Genomic DNA, 27016 nt, shown 5'->3' with positions numbered 1-27016 from the left:
TTTGTTGATCCAAACTTCTGAGATCAACATTTACCAACATTGCCAACATTTTCACAGAATAAATGTTTTCCTAAATAAACAAAATTTTCAGAGTTCCTTTCATGTTTTTCCTGATAATTTCTCTTTCCTTTAACTCCAGAGAATTTCATCTAGTCTCACAGGACTACCTGTGCATGGAGGGGAGAGAAAGGGTTATTATTTAAGATTTACCAGAAGCAATACTATGCCAGGGGAGGTCTGAAAGATGAGCAGGAATTATTCAGTTAGGAATAATTATTGAAGTTAGAATAGTTATTGAAGAATAGCCACTGAAGTTAGGAAGGAAAATATCACAGTCAAAAAGAACTACATTGAGAGAAATTGGCATATTGTATGTTTTGATCAAATTTTTTAAGAATACAGAGTGTAAAGGGGAAAACTAAGCAAATGATATTGCAGAGGTAAATGGAGAAAGAATCCCAAAAGCCCCGTCTTTTGAAGCCATTTGGACTGTGATGGATTGCAGTAGAGAAGGGACAAGATCACCTCATTTTCATAAAAAGAAGACTGGATTAATGAGTGGTGAGACTGGAGCAGGGAGATGTTAGGAAGATGCTGAAGTTGAAAGCCATGGAAAGTCCACTGTCTTATTAACACAAGTTCTAAAAAGAGAAATTAAAGGGTAGGGGGATGAATTATCAAAGAAATAATGAAAAAGAAATACATAACACCTAAGGGCTTACATCTCCAGACTGAAAGGAATGACCAGGTACAAGCATGATGAATAAAAACAAGAATCATATTGTGAAATTTAGTTACAAGAGCAATGACAAAGAAATAATCCCAAAAGCTTATAGATAAAAAAAGAGCTCCAGGAATCAGAACAATATCAATGCTGGCAGAAGACAAAGCATTATCTTTAAATTCTGAGAAACATTTTTCAATGCGGAAGTTTATACCCAGCCACACTGGCAGGATGTTATAATAAATATTTTTATACATGTAAGGTGCTCACATCACAATACGTGTTGCAAGTAGTTAATTAAGAATGTGCTACAACAGAACAAAGGAGTAAACTGAGAAAGAAGGAGTTCTGGGATCCAGCGGATAACTAATGGAGTCTTCCTAAGAAAACAGTGAGGGAAAGTTCTACCATGAACCCTGCACAGCAGGCATGAGGAGAAACAGGTTTGCTTGAAAGGAGAAAGAAAGAGACAATCTGGAGATTCTACATAAAAAAGAAGAACTCCAGAGAATGCCTAAATAATGGCGAGTTTGTGGGGGGAGAGCAATAACTTGAGGCTACACCAGTGCAAACAGTTCAAGGAAAAAGGAATAAATTTCAGAATCAACAAGAACAACTAAATTATATAACAAAGGTAATATGAGCAATATTTATATCGCAGTACTTATAAATACTTTATTTTAAATTGCAACTTTGGAATTAATCCAGACAAAGCTTTAGAAAAGTTCATCATGGTCGTAGAACAATACAGTTCTTCCTCAATTTACGATGGAATCACATCTTGATGAATCCATTGTAAGTTAAAAATACTGCAAGTCAAAAATCTGTTTAATATACCCAACCACCTGAACATCACAACTTAGTCCAGCCTACCTTAAACATGCTCAGAACACTTACATTCGCCCACGGCTGAGCATGATCATCTAACACAAAGCCTATTTTATAATAAAGTATTGAATATCTAATGAATTTACTCAATACTGTACTAAAAGTGAAAACTGGAATGGCTGTGTGGGAAACAGAATGGTTTGAAGTTGCTTACCCTCATGATGGTGTGTCTGTGAGGAGCTTTGGCTACTGCCGCTGCCCAGCGTCATGAGTATGTGTCACTATCCCAGGAAAAGAGCAATATTCAAAGTGTGAAGTATGGCTTCCACTGAATGTGAATAGCTTTTGCACCATCACAAAGTTGAAAATGTAAGTCTAAATAAGCAGTGTAAACTGAAGACCATCTGTATACATGTTATCAGTGTGGACAACATAAAAGAAGAAGTCTAGATAGGAAAAGCAGAGGTAAGGAGTAGTAATTGGGAAGGAGAGATGAGGGATGTTAAGATCCTTATCTTATACAGCAGGGAATCAAGAGATGACATCTCTAAGTGATAAACTAAGAACTAAATCCTTAATATTACAAGTGCAATTCATTCAATAACTTAAAACAGTGACATCATAATACTGGTACCATGATGACAAAGGGTGGTGTAAAGTTAAAAGCAAATCTTTACCTGTTAACAGTGATAAAGCAATAGCTCACAGAAAAATACAAAATGGAAAAAATATCTATCAGAACAAACAGTAGAAACAGTTAAAATATTTAGAAACTGAATCTATATGATATATATAATATAAAAATTTAACCATTTTCTTAAAAAGAATTTCTATACTCTCTCTTTATAATCAGACTTGCCTGATTTCTCTTGTTCTCCAGCAGTGAAGTCTCATAGAGTTGAGCATTATGAAGAACAATTCCACAAAATGCCAAGTAAGCAGCAAAGTCCTAGAAAACAGACAACAGCCAAGTTAAGAACTGTCAATAAACCTGTCTTGTTATATTGCTGGAAACAGGAACAACATCCAAAAATATTTATAGTTCAAATAAATATTAAAAAACCAACAGCATCAAATAAACACAGTAGATGTTTATTCTGCATAAATTTAGAAACTGATGCAAATCAAGTGTTAGCTAAATGATACAATCAGTAGATGACAAGTGTTAATAAAGTTGCCTAATGTCATGAAATAGTTGTAAAATAAGCAAGGAGAAAGAGAGGAGACAGAGATCTCTTTACATGATTTGATATTGAAATTCACTTTATGCAAAAGTTGGTGCAGTCTCTAAATGATATTAAGACTTGGATTAAAGCTAAGACTATAAAAATAGTCCGTACTTTATTACCAGGGCAAACTGAAAGCTCACATACTTGTTAGGAGAATACTGGCAACCGCAGTCCCATACTAAATTGCAAATATTAAATATATTCTTTTAAACACGGGCCTATCACCCTCACGATACTATACCAAGGTGATGTGTTCACAGTTATACTAATTACTGATTAAAAGAAGTGGCATATTTTATTCACAATCATGAATTTATTCTGCCAAGAGATGATACAGACTAAGAATGACAATCTTTCAAGGGGGGTTTACCTGAATGGATTATAGACAAATAATGGAATAAACAGCCAATCTAGGACAGTGTTTCCCACCAAATATTCTCAGATGTCATTAAGAGAATAGGAGACTAGATGACTACTACACATTTAAAAAGGTACTTGCTATGTTCCGAAGCAATTAAGGCATGGGGACCAGCACCAGTGTCAATACAGCCTACAGCAGGAGACAAAAGTAACTCTGTCTTATTGGAATGTCTTCCAAAAGTTCCTACTCATTTTCAGTGGAGGGACAGAAATAGCAATGGGCTTAAAGAGGCAGAATTCAGTGGGTGCCATGATATACATATAATTACATATCCAGGAAGAGAAATAATAAAACCTACAGACAGGATGAAGTTATAAACAGGTTTAAGGGCTTCCGTCCTTAAAACGGAAAACACATCGATGTGGTGCAAGGAAACTATCCCTCCAGAGTTGGACGAGAAACGTAATAAAATAATGCTGACTGCCGCTCTTTCTGAAGCTAAATTCACATCATCCAGCCTGAATTCACACCTTGGCGCCCCATCGTCTGTGTGCAAAGCTTATAAAATGTTCTGAAATTTGCTTCACCAGGAAGCAATTCCAATTTTTAGCAGACCTGGAGTGCTGAACTTGGAGCAGTGCTTTAGGGTTTTGTTTTTTAACTTAATGTTGAATTTCTTTATAGCAGTGATGAAAAGTAAATGGGAGAGTTAAAATATCATGTCACTCGCTAGATAGCCCCAGCATGCACACAGCCTGGAGGCAGGCTTGGGGGCGTGGCGAGGCAGGCTTGGGGGCGTGGTGAGCAGGGGTCGGGCTGGGGGCGGGGGTTCTGTGGGCTGGGCCGGGGGTTCTGTTGACTGAGGACCACAGGTCAGTACTGATTTAGCCAGAGGAAAGAGACCCCTCTGAACATTTCAGATCCTTTCAAACCATACTGCTTTTGCGATCAACAGTTTTGACAATCACTTATTCCAAAGGTCTATACACTCTAAAGAGAAAACATCTTCCTAAATTGAGATCATACCAGGCACAAGTTTTGGTACCTTTTCGTCTTTTTCAGTGAATGTCCCACCATTTCCTGATTTCTTGTTGATGGCCTGGGCTACACCAACAACCTGGTTTAAGAAGAGAACATTGACAATTTCATTGACAGAAATTATTGGTATAAATTCACCAAAGTGTGTTTCCAGAAGAATTTCTACATGTGCTTTAAAATAACAATAAGCTATAAAATGAAAACAATAGCTACGAAGTTAAATCCCTCAGCATTTAAACTAGTTCCCTAGCGTTTTGTAATTTTTTTTTCCTCATAAGAGTTCAAATGTTTCTCATTTCTTGAGTCCCAAACTATATTTTATTTTGGAATTTCATGCTGCTCTGTGAAAAGAAATTTATTGGCAATCACTTTTATTGTGAATAATTTTCATGGCTTTTTAATAAAAAAATAAACACAATTTATATTACCTTTCAGTAAAATATATGACAAAATGAACATTTTATATTGGTTTTAACTATAATATTTCAAATGGGCTAAATGTTATTTTATTGCAAATGAAACAGGACCAATGGCCCAGTCACAGAATTTAACATACAGGAGAACCAATTAGGGTAAAAATAATTCCTAATGTAGGAACATTGTCTAACTTCTTTGGAAATTTCTGACCTTGAAAATTATCTTACCATCAACAGACTTATTTCGGGGGAAAGAAGTTTTATTGAAAAATCAAATAAGAAATTAACAGACTGAGCAATGATTTCAAATCAGAAGGTGTTTGAAAGATAAACTATATCTTAAGAAGACTGAGCTAAACTCTGGAAATGTGCTTTACATTTCCACAAAACACTTACCAAGAATCCTAAGAACCTTCTCATCTTCCTGCTTAAAGTATATTTTACTTACTCATTTAGTTCCAACTTAGTTTCCATTATTAACTCAGTTTTATAAAGACTTTCAACTTCCTTTTGCTTCCTCTTTAATACTAAAAGTTCCACTCTTTCCTTCCTTCTGCAATTTAATTAGTGGAAAAAGCTATTATCCTCTAAATGATTATATTTGAGGAATAAAGTCCTTAGTTTTGTGTGGACAGTTCATCCTTTTTTCTTAGCTCATCCTAGTCCCTTAGCTTTAAGAAATGGAAACAAAATTCCTCTCTAACACAGCAGAGGAAGGAAGGGGAAACACATTCTTGTCTGATGCCGTTTTCTGCTCTTCTCAACACATTTCTTCCCCACCCCATGACAGCGTACAAGGATGTTGACTTTTAAAAAGCAGAATCATTCAATTATCCTGTACCTATTTTACACTCGTTAGTTCTTGGCCAACAGATTTCTCAAGGCTCCAATCTCAATGACTAAATGCTTACAAAAGCTTCTGTCTAAGGTCAGAACATCAGGATTGCAGCCAGACACATTCACTGAAATACAACTGATGGGAGCCTCTTTAAGGCCTGGGGTCTAATATACAGTGCTGCCAGTGGAACTGGATGACTTTAAGTCTTCGTTCTTTTACTCAAAATATTGTGGGGCCTACTGTGTACCAAGGAGCGATTAAAAACTGGAAGAAAGGCTGGCTGGACGAGCTCAAGAATGGGTGATATATAAACATACACTTAACAGCACAAAGAATGACAGGATTACTTTTATAACCACAGATTGCTAAGAGCCCAGAAGGGTGACCAAATATGCATAAAAGAGAGAGTTTCTCACAAATGATGACATGTGAGTTTTTGTCTTTAATAAATCATTTGATAAAAGATGTAAATCTCCACTTTAAAGAAAATGAGATTAAAACAGATAAAGAGACTGTTATGCAAACCTCCTCAGATAATTGTACAGTAAAAAAAAAAATGTATCCATGTGCTATTTGTATCTGGAACCATAACTAATGAGACAATGTACTAATAAGCAAGACAATTTTCAACCAACACAACAGTGTTCAGGTAGTTCAATAACTATCTTCCATTTTGAGAACTTCTATTTGATTTTTTTTTCCAAACCTGCCTGTATCTCCTCCTCCTCCTTTTTCCTTTAAATACTAGTACCAGTTGTCCTTCATCTTTTGGAACACACTTTTGAGCATAAGTCCATCCCCCGTCCCCTGAAGAATGAAGTGTCGGGCACACAACTTGCTCCTGACCTGGCGCTGCACTCAGGGTGTGAATCTGAGCTCTATACCCTGCAGGGCACAAGCCCGGCTCTCACCAGCCACTGGGGTCTCTCCTTTCTCTTCCAACTGCAGTCAGAGGCAAGTTTCCCTGCTACTGCTTCTGGCCACAAGTGGGGTTCTCTTGGCCTGGTTCCATGGATGGAACCTTCATAGGCCTCGGCTTCCCCTGGGAGCTTAGTCCCTTCCCTCCCCGCACCGTGCCTGCAGAGGGGACTCATCCCCTCCCGCCGCTCTCTGTTACAGCTCTCTGTTATAGACATTCTTCTTACCACCCCGAGTCTCATGCCTCTATACGCCATCTGGACTTTGGTCACTCACGTTGCTTACCCTGAGTTCCCCTCCTTCTTTCCGATACCTGTGTTTTCCCTTTCTTGAGATCATCTGTCATTTTAAAAATTGCTTTTGGTGAAATTTCATCCTCCACTTGTTTGCAGAATAGGGATGGGGTGGGGTGGTGTTCTGCATTTGTTCTGTCTGGCAAACTGACCAGAAATCTTGTTCACAGGCTTTAAAACCTACCATGTACACCATGAATACCAGCTCTTTCCTATATTTAATTTTGTTTCCTTAGCATTACAACAAGATATTAATCATTAGGCAACTTTATGGAATAAGGACTTCCAATGATGAATTTTCCATCCTTTGTGGTAACCAGTTATTTCTCTTACTAATAATTTTATAGATTTAGATAGAGAGGTTAATTTAAGGGATGATAAATTAAATATAATTAATATATTCTTTCAAAAAAACAGGCAAGTTCTTTCAAGAGACTGTTAGACTGGGAAAATACAATACTCACATGTGCCTCAATACCTAGATGGATGACATTTTTAAAACAGCACTGATAAAGACAACAGATAAAAATCTGAGAAAAGGTACACTGTTTGTCCAAGGTGACGTAAGACAGTAAAAGACCAGAAGACTTTGATTCTCCAAATTTCATGGAGCCCAGCCAAGTGTGTACCCCATGTCCTCCTCGTGTTAATAAAAAGTCTTTCTTTTTTCTACCATCTTTTGCTCCTTTCAACAAATTAGTTAATTTTCTTCAAGACAAGGTTTTTAATGTCAGTTTACAAGGACAGCTTTTATTCAAAGTATTTGTCAGACCTCATATCTGAGAGGCAAAGCCCCTAAACATGCTAGTTTCTATATCAGAAACCCAATCGCTTCTGCTTACCCGCTGGCTACCTACCTGCAGGGCCCTCAAACACCAATGCTTTATGCTATTTTTTAAAGCATCAAGAAGCTTCTCGGTTTTCTATTTCACTGGCACTTTTCAGAGCATAAATGCATATCATGTCCTCACAGGGTCAAGTGTTCTTTTAGGAATGCAAAGGGCAAGACTTGACTCTGGCTGGGTGACAATGAGGAATGTGACAGCTGGTCGCTGCAGGGACAAGCGATTGTCGCCATAGCGAACAACTTCTTCCTCCATCAGCAGCTGCCCCAACCTTCACTGAGGCCATACATTAGTTTCTACGCTTCTCCCTGCTCCTCGTTCCAGGGGATGCTCGGTATGGAGGCTAAAAGCCAGAGAGAGAAGGAAAAGGCTCTACAATCCTAGCTGTCTCTCTCTCCCACCAGCAGAATGTCTCTATCATTATGACGTGATTCCAGACCATCTACAACCTGAGCTGAAAACCTAACTTCACCAAGAAAACAGGAACTTGATGCAGACAGAAGACAGTGGAGAGTTCTCCCTAGTGCTCTTCCTCAAGCTTTCCCAACTCAGTCATTCATTCAGCAACAAATATTTCATTCAACAGATAATTAATAAGCACCATGAATGTCCCAGTCAGTGCTGTAGACAATGAAGAGGGCACAGTAGTGAACAAGACAGATACAGATCTGGTCTTCACGGAGCTGGCGTTCTGGTCAGGCTGTTACACTTGGAAGGGAATCCTACTCCCGTGGTCTTGCCCACACCGCTTATACTGACAAAATGAAACAGACAGGTTGACCTGACCACTCCAGGCTTTTTCACCTCTTTTCCAAATCCTAGGCAATCAGCAAATGATGGCTTTGTTCCATGCGGTAGGCAAGATAAAGACCTACAAGGATGTCCCATCCTACTCCCTGGAACCTACGACTATGTAACCTCAAATGACAAAAGCGATTTGGCAGATATGACTAAGTTACATATCTGGAGACTATCCTGAATAATCTGGGTGTTCCTAATGTAATCAGAGGGCTTTCCCAATGGCTCAGTGGTAAAGAAACCACCTGCCAATGCAGGAGACTCAGGTTCCATCCCTGGGTTGGGAAAAATCCCCTGGAGAAGGAAATGGCGATGCACTCCAGTATTTTTGCCTGAGAAATCCCATGGACAGAGGAGCCTGGCGGGCTACAGTCCATGGGGTCACAAAGAGTCAGACACGACTGAGCAACTAAGCACACACAATGTAATCACAAGAATCCTTATGACCGAAAGTTTGAGGCAGGCAAGTCAGAGTTAGAGATTTTAAGGTGCAGCTGCAGGTTCTGAAGATGAGGAAGGGGCCACAAGCCAAGTGCTGCAGGCAGCCCACTGAAGCAGAAAAGGTAAGAGGATAGATTTCTTCTCTAGAGACTCCACAGAGAAACACAGCCCTGCTGACACTTTGTGCCAGCCTGCTGAGAACTATTTCAGACTCTGACCTCCAAAACTCTAAGATAATACATTTGTGTTGTTTTAAGCATTGAAATCCCAATAGTTTTTTCACGGCAGCAGTAAGAAACTAATACATTCCGTTAGCATTAATCTCACATGCTCCTGTTCCTCTGCACTCTTCCTCACCCCATATCATATCTTGTGCTTCACCATTTAAATCCTCACTTTCTTTGAAAGCCCTGACATCTCACTGCTGCTGTTTTCTTACCTTCAGTCCACCCTTGACACTTACGCCAAACTTATAGTGTTCTTCTTGGAACACTATTTTGCACACAAAAATAATCTCAATGGTTCCATCCATCCATCTATAGGACAAAAAAAATGGAAGATTCTGATTCCATACACTCCACATCAACTAAAATCACTTACAAGGGTCTTTGACACAGAATACCACAATGACCTTGGCGCACATCATCCCTTGAAAAATTTTCTTCCACTTTCTCAACTGAGGCTGTCTCCCAAAAGCTTGCCTTCAAAGTCCTTTGAGATTCTGTGTGGCAGTTAAGTGTGCCATAATCTGGTGATGAGGCATTCTCATTTTTAACCTCATTCCTTCTACTTACATCCTAAATTTGCAACACAATTGTTTCCTAAGGACATGATTTATATCTTATGCCTATGGAAGCATCAATACTTGACATTGTTCTCAATGCCTCATAGATAATTGCTGTTGATGATAAGGGAAGAAGGGTCAAAGAAATCAAGTTTTTTAGGGTGACGTACTTACTGAAGTTTTGGTGCTAGTGGTAAAGAACCTGCTTGCCAATACAGGAGATGTAAGAGACATGGGTTCGATCCCTGGGTTGGGAAGACCCCCTGGAGAAGGGCATGGCAACCCGCTCTAGTATTTGTGCCTGGAGAGTCCCAGGGACACAGAAGCCTGGTGGGCTACAGTCCATAAGGTCACAAAGAGGCGGACACGACTGAAGTGACTTACCACACACGCACTTACTGGACACTTCACATCTGAATAACATTTGACCATTTTTTCCTCTCTTTTTCCCTTGATATTAAGAGTTCTGTCCTCATACATGAAACTTATGTGGCAGCAAGAAATATACACACTCGGTAAGTCTTTAGCTATGGAGTTGAAAAAAGGACTTTGGAAAAGCATGAAAGAAAAGTCTGAGATTGTTTTAATTTTAAAAATATAGAAAATCACAGAGAATGAGACAGTAAACATCCACCCCTTGTCATCTAAAACAGTAGGAAAGTGAGGCTTGTTAAAACACTGCTTGGTGGGTCCCACCTCCAGAGTGTCGGAGTCAGAGATCTAGGTTGATGCCTGAGAATCTGTTTTACTAAGTTTACTAAAAGTTCTCAGGTGATGCCAAATGCTACTGGTTTAGGGACAAAATATACTTTGATAGCCATTGATATAGAACTACTCAATAGTTGGTAATGTTTCCTCTTTTTAAGTTAAATTATGAAAATATCAAATTGGACTTTTCTCTTCCCAGTCTCATTGTATTTCATGCCAAATGTCTGGGATAGTTACATTTTTTTGCTATTACAAACAATCCACAATGAACATATCTTTATAGGACTCTTTGTACACATGTGAGAGCTTTGGGGCTTCCAGGTGGTACTAGTGGTAAAGAACCCACCTGCCAATGCAGGAGACACAAGAGACCTGGGTTTGATATCTGGGTTGGGAAGATCCCCTGGAGGAGGGCATGGCAACCCACTCCAGTATTCTTGCCTGGAGAGTCCTATGGGCAGAGGAGCCTGGCGGGCTACAGTCCATGGGGTTGCAGAGAGTCAGACACGACTAAGTGAGACAGTATGCACACACACACACGTGAGAGTTTCTTTGATGAAATCTTTAAAGGATTATAGAATTTTTACCTTTATCATCAGTGCAGAAAAGTTCTGTTAGCCTCACATCCTAACCAGCACCTAGTATGATTGGCTTTTTAATCTTTGTCAATCTGTTGGTAAAAATGTATCTCATTATTGCTTTAATTTGTATTTCCCTAATTACTACAGAGAATGAGCACTTTTAAATTATTATTGGCTATGTTAGTTTTCTTTTTCTGTGTTGCATTGTTGTTTTAAATTGTCTGGCTTTTTGAGAATCAAAGTTTCTTATTTCTTTAAATGACTGGTAAGACTGACTTTACTTGCTTGTGATCCATTTTATCCAACTGTTATGCACAAGTCCTGCTATACCTATTTCTTTCAAGAGTATGTTTACGGATCTTCCCAGGTTAGGAGACAAGACAAGAAAGATTACAGGAGTGGATGCTTTTACTCTTGCAGCCTGGCTGGCCAAGAAGAGGCAGTCGGGGTGAAGAGAAACTTTTAGGAAGTTGCAAGATATAAACAGCAGTGCCCTGAAGATAACTGGCATCAGAAATACATTATCAATGGCCAGTGGCTCTAATATAGTTAATAAACCCATTCCTGGTAAAAAAAAAAAAAAAAAGGAAATTTATAATGGCAAAAAGTTTGCTATTTAAAAAAAGGAGAAGGAAGGGTCTGCAATGTAACAGGTACTTTCTCTGTTAATCCTTCTAATCTTTGTCACAATACTTTTGGGTCGATATGATTACTCCTATTTCATCACAAGAGCAGCTGATTTTCAGAGAAGTTAACCAGGTAGTGCGAGAATGTGGAGACCCCAGTGCTTCTCCAGGTATAACCCCTAAGTCTGTGATCTTTCCACTCTGCAGGGGAGAGTGAAACCAGAATATAAAATTCAGGTTCCTAAGTACTAGGATTCAAATGAGAGGAATCCTGAAGACCAACAGTTTCCCAGTGTATCCAGGACTGTTTTCAGATCCAATATATATGCTTATCTTGTTAATGCATGCTTTCCTCAAAGGGAATGAAACAGTTTTAAAATGAGACAAAATCAAATCCAAAGTGGCTGCTTAAAGTTCTGTTTTCTTAGACTCCTTATTATAAATTATTTTTATTTGTGACACGTTTTTATTGCCAAGAACGACTTACATAACATAAAAGTCCTATGTTTCGGGGGAACTAGATAATAAGCAATTTCAAAAATAAGCAGATTATTCAAGAAAAAGAAAAATAAACCTATGGTGATAAAAGTCAGAACTGGGTAGCCCATGGCTCTTGGGCATTGACAAGGGTGATTAAAGTGTTCACTATCTTGACTGGGGTATTACTTACACAGATGTACAAACATTTGTCAAACCTCATCAAATTGTATAATACACAAAGGCTTACATATTTCACTGTATGTAAACTTTACCTTAGTTTCAAAAAGTATTTAAAAGTAAGCTGGTGATTGCTTATGATGTTGTAAGGTGGCGGTCCACGTGCTGAGCTCCCAGCTGCCCTGGTCACAGAGGGACGCGCTGAGGTCCTGACCGTGTGCTCCGTGCTGGCAGCAGAGCAGAGGCTCCCAGATGGCGCCGGAACACATCCACCTTTGGGGGTCAGTAGCTGTCCTGCCCTGGGAACATCCAGTGGGAGTGGTGCCAACCTGAGATTGGATTCCTTCCAGACAAGGGGATGCTGGGCATAATTCTTGATCCAAGTATTTATTCTTATCCCTTTGTGCCAAAAAAAAAAAAAATCCTCTTCCCTGCCAAAAGCCAAACTCTGCTACACCAGTTTTTAAGTGATGAGGTGAAGGTCTGAAACCTAGAACCACAGGCACCTGCCGCCTTCTTACTAGACCTCTCTACCCCAGGGATACAGAGATTCAGGTCTGAGACAGAGCAGCACACAGCCGCTGTGAGCGAACTGTCTCCTCTGCCCTTTACAAACTGTAGAGACACAAAGGTTACACAGCAGAAGAGCCTGCTGTCCCCATGGCAGGGAAGGCTCAGCCCTTACTGTTTTTATTGAACTTTCCATTCCTCCACTTGTCTGCCCTTGATCACTGCACAGGGAGGACGCGGACACTGTCTGAGCCTCCGTGAGGTGACAAGCTCTGCAGTGGGCACTGTCACACTCCCTGTCTCACTACGACCCCCGTCAAGCCTCTCACTATTTGCACCTCCCGCTGAAGCTTCACAGACGAGTCACCTTAAGCACAGAGGGGTGAAGAGAGGTTCTTCAGCAATCACTGACCTTAAGCCGGCCCTCAAGACTGAGTTATTTTTTACTACAGTTGTAACTCTCTCCGTTGAACTCTATCTCGCTTGGCTAATTGGGAGCAAGTCCAAAATAACAATAAAAAATTTGTGTACTCAGTATATATTGTATAAATTGCACTTGCACTTTGTATCAGAATAATCACATCACTGTTTAAGCCCACCTTTACACATGTCATTGCCGAAAATGACTTCAGAGCCTGGGATCTATTGAACAGCTAAGATTTATTTTCAGGGAGAGGTCCTGCGTTCTGCCAGGTGCTGGCCTGCAAAAGCACAGGCTTCACCCGGACAGTGCTGCTGGATTTGGATTCCATCAAACCAGGATGGAGTCTGTTCCGGCACTGCCTACACTTACAACAGGTCCGTGCTCACAGTCTGGCTGGATGCTGTTCTAGTAAAGCTCTCTGATAATTACAGGGTAAAGCTGTGTGCCCATAATGTGTACCCAATACACACAGAAGACAAGTAACACAGCAAACTGGCAAAAGGAGAGTTTCATGCATCAGGACACTGAACAGGCTGAACCTCATTTACAAATTAAAGCTGGTGTCACAGGGTTGAGAGAACACCTTCTTAATGGGAGCTGAACTAAGTGTTCAGATCAGTGTTCTTGTTTCTACTAGCCCATCGAACTGCATCACAGCCAGTTAGATATTCACATCATAGAAGCTAGATATTCACAACATTTAACTGAAGAGATCCAGGGGGAAAATCTGTGTGTGTTTATAATTTTATTTTACCTTTAACAAATCCTTCATATAGAGAATATAATTTATACTATTTTGTCTGTAAGTGTTTTTTCCTCCAAGATGGAAGGTGAGCCTTAAAAGATAACCTACAGGAAAGCTCAGATGCAGACAGACACCTGTCTCACCATCAGAACTCAGAGCAGTAGGCGTTACCAGCACAGAGGCATGCCCTCCTCCACACAGCTGTGCACATAATACATCGAGTAATTAACTGGGAATCACCACTGGCAACTCTGGATTTTATCATTCTATTATTCCAGTCCATAGTTTTGCATTTTTCAAAACTAAAATAGTACAAGAGTTGGTTGTTAGTTACCTTGTAACTATTTCATGGTGAGAAGAATGCAGCCTTAGAATAAGATGACCTGGGTCTGAATTCCAGCCCTCCTACTTTGCAGATATGAACTACTGGGACATTTCCTTAACTTGACCCAGTCCTTAATACTTCATCTGAGATGGGGATGACGATGTCAACACAAAACAGTTATTTCTGATCTCTAAAGGTTGGCAGGAAGATCCAAGTACTACTGCTATTAACCACGTAGCTTGATTAAATTTCTACTTGAGACCCCTTTTATTTGTCTGTTTCAGTTTCTAGGCTCTGAAATGGCAAAGATACATTTTTTTTAAGTAGATTTCAGGTAAACTAGGTTACTGCATACCAGGCGTGCAGTTTAAATGTCACCCTCTCATCTCCTCGGTAAGCATTCTTGTCTTACCTGGCTCTCATGGCGTCTACAGTCTAGGGAGGCGAAACAAAGAAACCAGTAAGCTGATACATAGCATGCCTAATGGTGACTAGCAAGGATGGAAATAGGTTGATAGTCAATACAGAGGGGCTTTCCAGGCAGCTCAGGAGGTAAAGAATCTGCCTGTCAATGCAGGAGATGCTGGTTCAATCCCTGGATTGGGAAAATACCCTGGAGAAGAAAATGGCAAGTCACTCCAGTATTCTTGCCTAGGAAATCCCATGGACAGAGGAGCCTGGCTGAGTACAGTCCATGGGGTGGCAAAGAGTCGGACTCGGCTGAGCATAGCACAGCGGAGCAGCAGTCAATACGGACGGCGGAAGAACTTCATACCGAGACGTCATCTGAGTAAAAACCTGGAGGAGGGACTTCCGCGGTGCTCCGGGGGTTGCCTCCCAAGCAGGGCATGTGGGTTCGGTTCGGGTTGGGGAACTAAGACCCTATATGCCATGGGGCAACTAGGCCCATGTGCCGCCGCTACTGAGCCTGCGGGATCCAACAAAAGACCCCGCCTGATGCGGCTAAGGCCCGACACAGCGAAAATAAATAAATGAATATTTTAAAACAAACCAAAAAAGCCTGATGGAGATGAGGCAGTGAGCCACGGGGAGAACTAGGTGAAGGGACTTCAACCAAGCAAACAGCTAGTGCAGAGGGCCTGGGGATAGAGCTTACCTGACTAGCTGAGAAAACAGCTGTGCCAGAGAGGACTGGCAGGGAGAGATAACAGGTGAGATCAGAGGGGCTTCGGGGGCCGGATCATAAGGGACCTTTCTTAGAGACTGAAGGGGAAATCCATTGCAAGGTTTAAAGCAGGGGAGAGATGAGATCTAACAAGTTTTATAAAGTGCATTTTGAGACTAGATTGCAGGAAGTCCAAGGCTGGAAGTAGGGACATCAGTTGGGGTGGGAAAGGCTGCTATAATTCAGGTGCTCTGTGCCGATGCGCCAGGGAGGCAGGCGTGCAGGTGGAGAGCACCAGCTGAAGGGAACATCGAGGGTTTTCCTGATGAGCTGGATATATCCTGGGGGGCGGGGGGGGGGATGAATTTCACCTGATTTCAGCTTGTAAGGAATTTAGCTTGAATGGCTGGGACGACAGACAAGTTAACTGTGATGGAGTTGGGTACAGAGCAGGTAGAGAGGGAAGGAAGATCAGGGGTGATGTTTTAGACATGTTACAAGGTAAGGCGAGAACTGCTAGTTCTCATCGCTACCTCTTGCCCCATGGATGTCTTACGGCCCTGCAGAGTGGTTTCCATAGAGTGGTGAGGCTGAAGGCTGCAGTGGATTATGCTCCAGTGAGAGGGAGGAATGGAAACAGCAAACAGGGACAGCTCTTTCCAAGAGTTTAGCTCTTGTGGTCATCAGGGAAATGGTGGTCTCTGCAAGGAGATGTGCAGTCCAATGAGCATTTGCTTTTGTTTTTAAGATGGGAGGAATAATAGCATGTTTGTATGAAAAGGAGTACATCAAGGCTGTGTATTGTCACTCTGCTAATCTAACTTATATGCAGAGAACATCATGAGAAATGCTGGACTAGATGAAGCACAAGCTGGAATCAAGACTGCTGGGAGAAATATCAATAACCTCAGATATGCAGAGAAGGAAATGGCAACCCACTCCAGTGTTCTTGCCTGGAGAATCCCAGGGACAGGGGAGCCTGGTGGGCTGCTGTCTATGGGGTCACACAGAGTCGGACACAACTGAAGTGATTTAGCAACAGCAGCAGATATGCAGATGACACCACCCTTATGGCAGAAAGCGAAGATGAAAGTGAAAGAGGAGAGTGAAAAAGTTGGCTTAAAACTCAACATTCAGGAAACTAATATCACGGCATCTGGTCCCATCACTTCATGGCAAATATATGGGAAAACAATGGCAACAGTGACAGACTTTATTTTAGGGGCCTACAAAATCACTGCAGATGGTGACTGCAGCCATGAAATTATAAAACGCTTGCTCCTTGGAAGAAAAGTTATGACCAACGTGGACAGCATATTAAAAAGCAGAGACATTACTTTACCAAAAAAGGTCCGTCTAGTCAAAGCTATGGTTTTTCCAGTGGTCATGTATAGATGTGAGAGTTGGACTATAAAGAAAGCTGAGCACTGAAGAATTGATGCTTTTGAACTGCGGTGTTGGAGAAGACTCTTGAGAGTCCCTTGGACTGCAAGGAGATCCAACCAGTCCATCCTCAAGGAAATCAGTCCTGAATATTCATTGGAAGGACTGATGCTGAAGCTGAAACTCCAATACTTGGGCCACCTGATGCAAAGAACAGGCTCACTGGAAAAGACCCTGATGCTGGGAAAGACTGAAGGTGGGAGAGAAGGGGATGACAGAGGATGAGATGGTTGGATGACATCACCAACTCGATGGACATGAGTCTGAGTAAGCTCCGGGATTTGGTGATAGACAGGGAGGCCTGGTGTGCTAGTCCATGGGGTCAGAGAGTCAGACAGGACTGAATGACTGAACTGAACTGATGCTGACAAACCAATTTGGTGGAGGACGTGACTTTTGGTGATTCTGGACACAGAGGGAGGAGCTGCTGGGCTGTCTTTGAGCAGATGAGATGGATGGGAGAGCTCAAGTGCCAGGCTGACCTTTGCTACTTCATGAACGGTTAAAGTCAAAGGGGAATCAGAGGGGACTTCCCTGATGGTCCAGTGGTTGGACTCTGAGCTTCCAATGCAAGGGGTGGGGTCCTGTCTTTGGTTGAGGAACTACAATCCCACATGCTACTTGGCCAAAAAAATTTTTAATTAAAAAAAAAAAAAAGCAACCCCCCCAAACCCTAAACAATTTTTTTTATTTCATTCTTTTTTTTAAATTTTTTTATTTTTTAATTTGATTTTATTTTTAAACTTTACAATATTGTATTAGTTTTGCCAAATATCAAAATGAATCCACCACAGGTATACCCGTGTTCCCCATCCTGAAGCCTCTTCCCTCCTCCCTCCCCATACCCTCCCTCTGGGTCGTCCCAGTGCACCAGCCCCAAGCATCCAGTACAGTGCATCGAACCTGGACTGGCAACTCGTTTCATACATGATATTATACATGTTTCAATGCTATTCTCCCAAATCTCCCCACCCTCTCCCTCTCCCACAGAGTCCATAAGACTGATCTATACATCGGTGTCTCTTTTGCTGTCTCGTACACAGGGTTATTGTTACCATCTTTCTAAATTCCATATATATGCATTAGTATACTGTATTGGTGTTTTTCTTTCTGGCTTACTTCACTCTGTATAATAGGTTCCAGTTTCATCCATCTCATTAGAACTGATTCAAATGTATTCTTTTTAATGGCTGAGTAATACTCCATTGTGTATATGTACCACAGCTTTCTTAATTTTTTTACTTAAAGAAGAAAGAAAAAAAAGGGAGGGGGGAGGCAGGAATCTAGAGGGTATAAAGTCAGATACAGGAGGGGGAAAAGAGATGGGGAAGCGCTCTGTGGAAGGACGCCTCTAATTGCTTTGTTTTTCACTGAAATAGTAAGCAAGACCACCAGCTCAAAGTGGGGATGGGGACACAGCACTGAGATCTGAGGAGAGAGGAGAAAATAACAGACAGTAAGACAACATATCCACCCACTGCCCCCGAAAGAGCCAACTGTTTTCATCCCCACAAACCAATTCTCTCTTTTGCATGTTCTATTTTAGGAAATATCACAATTCTCCCTCATTACATCTACCTAGAAAACCTAGAAAGTATTCTACATTCTTCCTTCCACTCAACCCTCCATCAAATCAATCCCTCACCCCCATAAACAGAGGTGTAACAAGTCCACTCCTAGTCTGGATTATGTAAACTCCTCCTTACCAACTGCCCTGCTTCCAGACAGAACCTTCTCTGCGTATGAACAAATATGGAAATCAAAATCTATCAAGTGTCAAATTATGTGGCTCTGGGTTACAGTATAAACAAAGGAAACTGTTCATCCTTAATGCTGGGCCACACAGATCTTTAAATGATAGCAAATGCTTCCTGGCTTAAAAAATAAAATAAAACCCAGCACCTCGTTTGCATGGCAATTTAAGGACTCTGTGACTTTGCCTTGGCCTGCCTGTATGGCCTCATCCCCAGTTTATACTCAAGCAAACACTGGGCTGAAGTACTGGACACATTGCTTCCAGTTGTGATCCATGAGGGAGGCAGAAAATATGGTGCAGAGAGATAACAGATCATAAAGACACACCAGTGGGTATTTTCTCATGGGTATTAAGAAGCCAAGTACTTAAGCTACACGCAAACAGTGATCTCACAAAGACTTGCATTTGTGACATAATATTTTAAGACTTTTAACACCTCAATCATTTGCCATAGCTCAAACAGCAGGCATCTTCCTCTTGTCTCCTCAGTCTTCCTCTTCTATGGAGAAGGGAATTGCAACCCACTCCAGTATTCTCGCCTGGAGAATTCCATGGACAGAGGAGCCTGGCCCGCTATGGCCCATGGCGTTGCAAAGAGTCAGACATGACTGAAGTGAGTTAGCATGCGTGCATGCTTCCTCTTCTGATTGTACTTCCTCTTTGACTCAAGCCAGTCTGGAAGAGCACATATACCAACTTGCCAAATTTTTTAAAACTCTTATCTGTGTTGCCTCTGGTAGATATTATTTTTTTAGTACATGAAAGGCTGAAAAACAATAATTTTTAAGATTTTTTTTTTTTTTTTTTTTACTGTTGGAAGTGGTCAAATAAGAGATGGCAAGAGTGAATGTCGACATTCTAGGACTCAGCAAACTGAAATGGACTGGAATGGGTGAATTTAACTCAGATGACCATTATATCTACTACTGCGGGCAGGAATCCCTCAGAAGAAATGGAGTAGCCATCATGGTCAACAAGAGTCCGAAATGGAGTACTTGGATGCAATCTCAAAAATGACAGAATGATCTCTGTTCGTTTCCAAGGCAAAACATGCAATACCACAGTAATCCAGGTCTATGCCCCAACCAGTAACACTGAAGAAGCTGAAGTTGAATGGTTCTATGAAGACCTACAAGACCTTTTAGAACTAACACCCAAAAAAGATGTCCTTTTCATTATAGGGGACTGGAATGCAAAAGTAGAAAGTCAAGAAACACCTGGAGTAACAGGCAAGTTTGGCTTTGGAATACAGAATGAAGCAGGGCAAAGACTAATAGAGTTGTGCAAAGAAAATACACTGGTCATAACAAACACCCTCTTCCAACAACACAAGAGAAGACTCTATACATGGACATCACCAGATGGTCAACACCGAAATCAGACTGATCATATTCTTTGCAGCCAAAGATGGAGAAGCTCTATACAGTCAGCAAAAACAAGACCAGGAGCTGACTGTGGCTCAGACCATGAACTCCTTATTGCCAAATTCAGACTTAAATTGAAGAAAGTAGGGAAAACCACTAGACCATTGAGGTATGATCTAAATCAAATCCCTTATGATTATACAGTGGAAGTGAGAAATAGATTTAAGGGCCTAGATCTGATAGATAGAGTGCCTGATGAACTATGGACTGAGGTTCGTGACATTGTACAGGAGACAGGGATCAAGACCATTCCCATAGAAAAGAAATGCAAAAAAGCAAAATGGCTGTCTGGGGAGGCCTTACAAATAGCTGAGAAAAGAAGAGAAGCGAAAAGCAAAGGAGAAAAGGAAAGATATAAACATCTGAATGCAGAGTTCCAAAGAATAGCAAGAAGAGATAAGAAAGCCTTACTCAGTGATCAATGCAAAGAAATAGAGGAAAACAACAGAATGGGAAAGACTAGGGATCTCTTCAAGAAAATCAGAGATACCAGAGGAACATTTCATGCAAAGATGAGCTCGATAAAGGACAGAAATGGTACGGACCTAACAGAAGCAGAAGATATTAAGAAGAGATGGCAAGAATACATAGAAGAACTGTACAAAAAAAGATCTTCACGACCCAGATAATCACGATGGTGCGATCACTGACCTAGAGCCAGACATCCTGGAATGTGAAGTCAAGTGGGCCTTAGAAAGCATCACTACAAACAAAGCTAGTGGAGGTGATGGATTTCCAGTTGAACTATTCCAAATCCTGAAAAATGATGCTGTGAAAGAGCTGCACTCAATATGCCAGCAATTTGGAAAACTCAGCAGTGGCCACAGGACTGGAAAAGGTCAGTTTTCATTCCAATCCCAAAGAAAGGCAATGACAAAGAATGCTCAAACTACCGCACAATTGCACTCATCTCACACGCTAGTAAAGTAATGCTCAAAATTCTCCAAGCCAGGCTTCAGCAATATGTGAACCGTGAACTTCCAGATGTTCAAGCTGGTTTTAGAAAAGGCAGAGGAACCAGAGATCAAATGGCCAACATCTGCTGGATCATAGAAAAAGCAAGAGAGTTCCAGAACAACATCTATTTCTCCTTTATTGACTATGCCAAGGCCTTTGACTGTGTGGATCACAATAAACTGTGGAAAATTCTGAAAGAGATGGGAATACCAGACCACCTGATCTGCCTCTTGAGAAATTTGTATGCAGGTCAGGAAGCAACAGTTAGAACTGGACATGGAACAACAGACTGGTTCCAAATAGGAAAAGGAGTTCATCATATTGTCACCCTGTTTATTTAACTTATATGCAGAGTACATCATGAGAAACACTGGACTAGAAGAAACACAAGCTGGAATCAAGACTGCCAGGAGAAATATCAATAACCTCAGATATGCAGATGATACCACCCTTATGGCAGAAAGTGAAGAGGAACTCAAAAGCCTCTTGATGAAAGTGAAAGTGGAGAGTGAAAAAGTTGGCTTAAAGCTCAACATTCAGAAAACGAAGATCATGGCATCCGGTCCCATCACTTCATGGGAAATAGATGGGGAAACAGTGGACATAGTGTCAGACTTTATTTTTCTGGGCTCCAAAATCACTACAGATGGTGACTGTAGCCATGAAATTAAAAGACCCTTACTCCTTGTAAGGAAGGTTATGACCAACCTAGATAGCATATTCAAAAGCAGAGACATTACTTTGCCAATAAAGGTCTGTCTAGTCAAGGCTATGGTTTTTCCATTGGTCATGTATGGATGTGAGAGTTGGACTGTGAAGAAGGCTGAGCACCGAAGAATTGATGCTTTTGAACTGTGGTGTTGGAGAAGACTCTTGAGAGTTCCTTGGACTGCAAGGAGATCCAACCAGTCCATTCTGAAGGAGATCAGCCCTGGGATTTCTTTGGAAGGAATGATGCTAAAGCTTAAACTCCAGTACTTTGGCCACCTCATGCTAAGAGTTGCCTCATTGGAAAAGAGTCTGATGCTGGGAGGGATTGGGGGCAGGAGGAGAAGGGGACGACAGAGGATGAGATGGCTGGATGGCATCACTGACTCGATGGACGTGAGTCTCAGTGAACTCCGGGAGTTGGTGATGGACAGGGAGGCCTGGCCTGCTGTGATTCATGGGGTCGCAAAGAGTCAGACAGGACTGAGCGACTGATCTGATCTGATATGATCTGATAGGTGACTTATGTTTCAGGAGCACAGCAAACCTCTTTATCTATATACAAATATATTCTTTTTCAGATTCTTTTCTATTATAGATTATTAGAAGATACTGAATAAGTTTCCTGTGCTACATAGTAGGTCCTTGTTGTTTAAGATATTATTTTATTTTTTTAATATTTTCATTTATTTATTTGCTGAATGGGGTCTTAGTTGTTCTCAGGTGGGAACTTCTGTTGTGGCACAGGACTCTCTCGTTGTGGAGCACGGCTCAGCAGCTGTGGTGCACAGTCTTAGTTGCTCCACAGCAGGTGGGATATTGTTCCCTGGCCAGGGATTGAACCTGCATCCCCTGCATTCCAAGGTGGATTCTTAAGTGCTGGACCACCAGGGAAGTCCCTAGGATACTGTTTTAATTAAAAAGTAGAGTTCCTCGTTTATCATCTGGCCAGTTTTAAGGAAAGATACTGAAGCCTCAAAATACACTTGGTACATTTGGTGGTTTCACAGTATGTCCACTCACCCTTTGACATTCCTCTCTTCAAGAGGTGGCACCTCATTGCCCTCCTCCTGAGTCTGGATTTGATGCCTGGCTTCTTTCCCTTTTTTATATTTATTTATTTGGCTACATCAGGTCTTAGCTGCAGAATAGGCGAGCTCTAGTTGCAGCAGGCGCTCTTAGTTGCGGCATGTGGGATCTAGTTCCTTGACCAAGGATTGAACCCAGACCTTCTGCACTGGGGGTGTGGAGCCTTAGCCCCGGGACCCCAGGGAAGTCCCTGACGCCTGGCTTCCAGTGAATAGTTACTATGAGGCAAAAGTGAGCAGCTCTGGGGCCTTGATCATCCAAGGCGTGGCTGATTGCTCCATGCTCGCTCTTTGCCACATGCTGAGGACACAGCGTGATATGGGAGGGTCTGCTGCCAGGGCGAGCGAGCCCTCTGGGAAGCGCACGCTCACACACGAGGCAGGTGTCCCCACAGCATCCTGAGTGCAGCACGGGCAGGGAGCCCGGGCCGGAGCCACCCAGCTGGCTAGGCCGCTCGGGCATTCCTGAACCACGGAAACTTAGATAACAGAGGCTGCTGTTCAAAATCACTAAGCTTAGAGATCATTAATGTCACCCTCATGATCACCAACTAATTAGTAATAATCAAATGGATCTGGAATTCTAAATCCAGACCATTTTCACTTTACTTCACCAAGTGATGCCAAAAAAAAAAACACACAAAGATGATTATGATTCAAAAAATTTTAAATATCATCTCTTACACTTTAATTTGAACTCTGCATAGAATATTAATTTCCACTCTGTGGTAGAAGAGAAATAAGCAGGAACTTTTCAATGTGGATTTAATAAGAAGGAATATAAAATACATAGTTTATAAAGCATTTTACCTATGTCATCTTAGCTTTTAGATGGATACAGATGTTCATATATATATCTACTGATAGCAGCCATGTCACTGACAACTATCTAAACTCTTTAAGAATGCATAAAAATTAATAATGCATGAAAATTATTTAATAATAAAAATCCATCCCAAGGTGTAATTATGTGGCTCTGGGTCAGATGTTATACAAAGAAATTATGCATATCTGCAACTGGTTCCAGATCTCTACTAGTCATACTTCAGGATCTATATAAAACATCTCAAAATTAAACTTATAAATGCTCTATCAAACTTAAAATGAAGTTCGAGAATGATTATTCTAAAAGTACAATGAAGATAAACCTCATATTGAAGAAAACACAGCATTCACTCTGAACCAATTTTCTGAGCATCCACAATAAAATTTGTAGCCTACCATTAACGTAATATTCAGTCTCAAGGGTTTATTCACTCTTCTCCAGGATCAGCAGTGTGGCCTCAGGAATCTAACCTATTAGTACTATATTGTTCCTCTGATACTCTTAAGAAATGTTTTTTCCTGAGGAAAATCGTTACCATCTTTTTTGTAAAATACACTTGTTTATTATTTAAAGGGCAATGTGGAAAAAGGAAAAGACCATCAACATCAAGATATCAAGTCTGGAACCATCGGAAACTTTTCAGAGTATTTTTGTTTTGTTTCTAAAACAAAGCTATGAGAAAATATCACAGGGGAATAAATGCAATGGGCATTTTATAAATTAAAAAAATATATATAACTAGCCAATTCTTCAGGACTAAAATAGATCTACATCCACTGCCCGTCTACAATTAAACTCTCCTTATTTGTGTAGCTATGTTTTCATCTAGGCTGATTTGGAATTGTAGGATTATGTATAAGGCTCTAACATTTATTTTTCCAAGCTTACATGTCCAGTTTAAGAAAAGCTCAGTTTTCCAGTAGTGCAAGCAGGATGTCATACGCAAGTATTTCGCCTGCCTCCACCGTCTCCCAGCTTCCTCTCTAAAGGCTGTGGGATAAACACAGCAGGGATCTGCTGTATGAAACCACAGCTTTCATCCTTCCTCTGTGATTTCTCCGGCTCTCAAAAATCCAGACTTTCAAATTTATGCACTGAATACCGAACGTATTTAACATTGTCCTGTTACCTTGTACTGATGTTTAATTTCTGATACAAAATCTTCTCAATGAAACTGAAAAAAAAATTTTTTTAAGTATCTTCCTTGCTTCATTAAAAAAAAAAAAAAAAAAACCTCATTGCCTAGACCAGTGCTTTACATATTACAGTGATTCAACAATTACTTTTAAGATAAGATCATTTAAGAGGGGATGACCGGCCCCATTACTTTATGGCAAACAGATGGGGAAACAGTGGCAAACTGTTTTTTGGGCTCCAAAATCACTGCAGATGGTGACTGCAGCCATGAAATTAAAAGACGATTACTTCCTGGAAGGAAAGTTATGACCAACCTAGACAGCATATTAAAAAGCAGAGACATTACTTTACCAACAAAGGTCCATCTAGTCAAAACTATGGTTTTTCCAGTAGTCATGTACGGATGTGAGAGTTGGACTATAAAGAAAGCTGAGCACCGAAGAATTGATGCTTTTGAACTGTGGTGTTGGAGAAGACTCTTCAGAGTCCCTTGGCCTGCAAGGAGATCCAACCAGTCCATCCTCAAGGAAATCAGTCCTGAATAGTCATTGGAAGGACTGATGTTGAAGTTGAAACTTCAATACTTTGGCCACCTGATGCAAAGAGCGGACTCATTTGAAAAGAGCCTGATGCTGGGAAAGATTGAAGGCGGGAGTACAAGGGGACGACAGAAGATGAGATGGTTAGATGGTATCACCGACTCAACGGACATGAGTTTGAGTAAACTCTGGGAGTTGGTGATGCACAGGGAGGCCTGGTGTGCTGCAGTCCATGGGGTTGCAAAGAGTCGGACACGACTGAGCAACTGAACTGAACTGAAAAAATTTTTAAATGAGCAGATAAAGTCATGTAGCCTAGTTTTGGAAAACATTTACTTTTGTATACTGCACTTAAGATTTATAAACTTGATTCTGTTAATGCTTTACTTTATGATTTTTGGCATGCAACAAATCTCTCTGACTCATCAAAATATTTATATCATAAAATTAGCTGATATGTTTTGAAGTTTTTCAGGTTTCTTTTAAAAGAAGATATAAACAGTTAGATAGAGAGCTAAAAATGCTCCTTTATCACACTGCCAAAAAAAAAAAAACAACCTTATCATAAATATTTCTTTATGGCTGTTACATTTGCACTGAAGAATTATGTCATCAAGTACGATAAGATAAACTCAAGATGATAAAAACAGAGGAGAATAAAAGCTCTGATTCCAAATTAGATTTCTGCTTAATAACCGGAGTCGACATTCAACCAAGAGAAAACAGGTGTCAGCCTAACCTGACATTATTGGATATAATCTCCACCTCAGATCAACAGGAACGTTTTCAAGAACTTGCATTATTTCACAATGTCCTGGCTTCTACCTCATTGATGCAGCCATTGGAAAACAAAGCGCTCATGTCCACATGCCATAATAAGCAATACTTCAAGAGAGGGTAGTGTTTCAGGAATAGATCAGCTGAGCTACAGAGAAAAGGCTGAGTTTCCCTGCTGCTGCTGCTGCTAAGTCGCTTCAGTCATGCCCAACTCTGTGCGACCCCACAGACGGCAGCCCACCAGGCTCCCCCGTCCACAGGACTCACCAGGCAAGAATACTGCAGTGGGTTGCCATTTCCTCCTCCTGAGTTTCCCTACACTTCTTTACTAAACATAAAAGAACCATCTAGTTATAGTAATAACTAATGCGTATGACAAAAATAAAAAAAATGGTTCCAAGTGCCCAGGCCTGAAAAATCCAGTGTTAAGCCTAAAAGAAATTTAACCGCAGCTCTAAAAATTTACACACTTGCTATAAATGTTTTCATGATGCTTCCTGTGCACGTCACAGAGCACACGCGCCCAGATTCACATGAACCATGCTCCTGCAGCTCACATCCCTGGAAAACATTTCTTCATGTTTACTGGATGTATCACTCCAAATACATTATAAAGGGCAGACTCTGACCCCTCTTCCTCCCCACCCCCACCTGCTCCCTTTCTTCTTCTTTTTTTTTTTTTTCCAATTTAAAAAGGTCTGTCGGCAGAGTGGTTTGAACACAACTTTGAAGAGCCACCAGAATATAGCCAGTTCTCCTTGTCTCCACCTTCAAGCCTGGCTTCTACGTGGTCACATATCACATCAGGGAACTTCCTACCCCCAAATCAAAAGTAATCTAAACATTTACTGCAGCAGCTCAAGAAAACAATGAGGCGGAAGAAAGAGAGCGCAGTCATCGTCCACAATGGAATTTTAAATAACCCTCTTGCCTAGGTTTCAATTTCAGATTCGCCAAGTTTTAGTTATGTGACTTTGGCCAAGTTCCCTAAACGTCCCGTATCTCAGTTTCATCTTCTGTAAGTGGGAATAAATTAATGACCACCTCCTCTGGTTGTGACAAAGATTTAAAAGAATTAACATGCATCAAGTCCTCCAAACAGTTTCCACAGGATAAGGAGTTATTTCCCAAGTTCTACCCACGTTG

The 27016-nt window shown here is 40.9% G+C and overlaps 1 protein-coding gene across 3 annotated transcripts in view; it reads right to left on the bottom strand.

Moving 5' to 3' along the window:
* Nucleotides 1–27016, bottom strand: part of PDE5A (phosphodiesterase 5A) — a 148722-nt gene that overhangs the window by 80144 nt on the left and 41562 nt on the right. For all 3 annotated transcript variants that reach the window (XM_027543723.1, XM_027543725.1, XM_027543724.1), the window contains exons 4-5: nt 4188–4259; nt 2412–2501 (exon numbers count right to left, since the gene is read on the bottom strand). In XM_027543723.1, the coding sequence (XP_027399524.1) occupies nt 2412–2501; nt 4188–4259 (162 nt within the window). The remainder of the gene's footprint in view (nt 1–2411; nt 2502–4187; nt 4260–27016) is intronic.

This window comes from Bos indicus x Bos taurus, chromosome 6 (genome assembly GCF_003369695.1).
Source record: "Bos indicus x Bos taurus breed Angus x Brahman F1 hybrid chromosome 6, Bos_hybrid_MaternalHap_v2.0, whole genome shotgun sequence".
NCBI classification, from domain to species: domain Eukaryota; kingdom Metazoa; phylum Chordata; class Mammalia; order Artiodactyla; family Bovidae; genus Bos; species Bos indicus x Bos taurus.
This window is presented reverse-complemented; position numbering and strand designations above follow the sequence as displayed.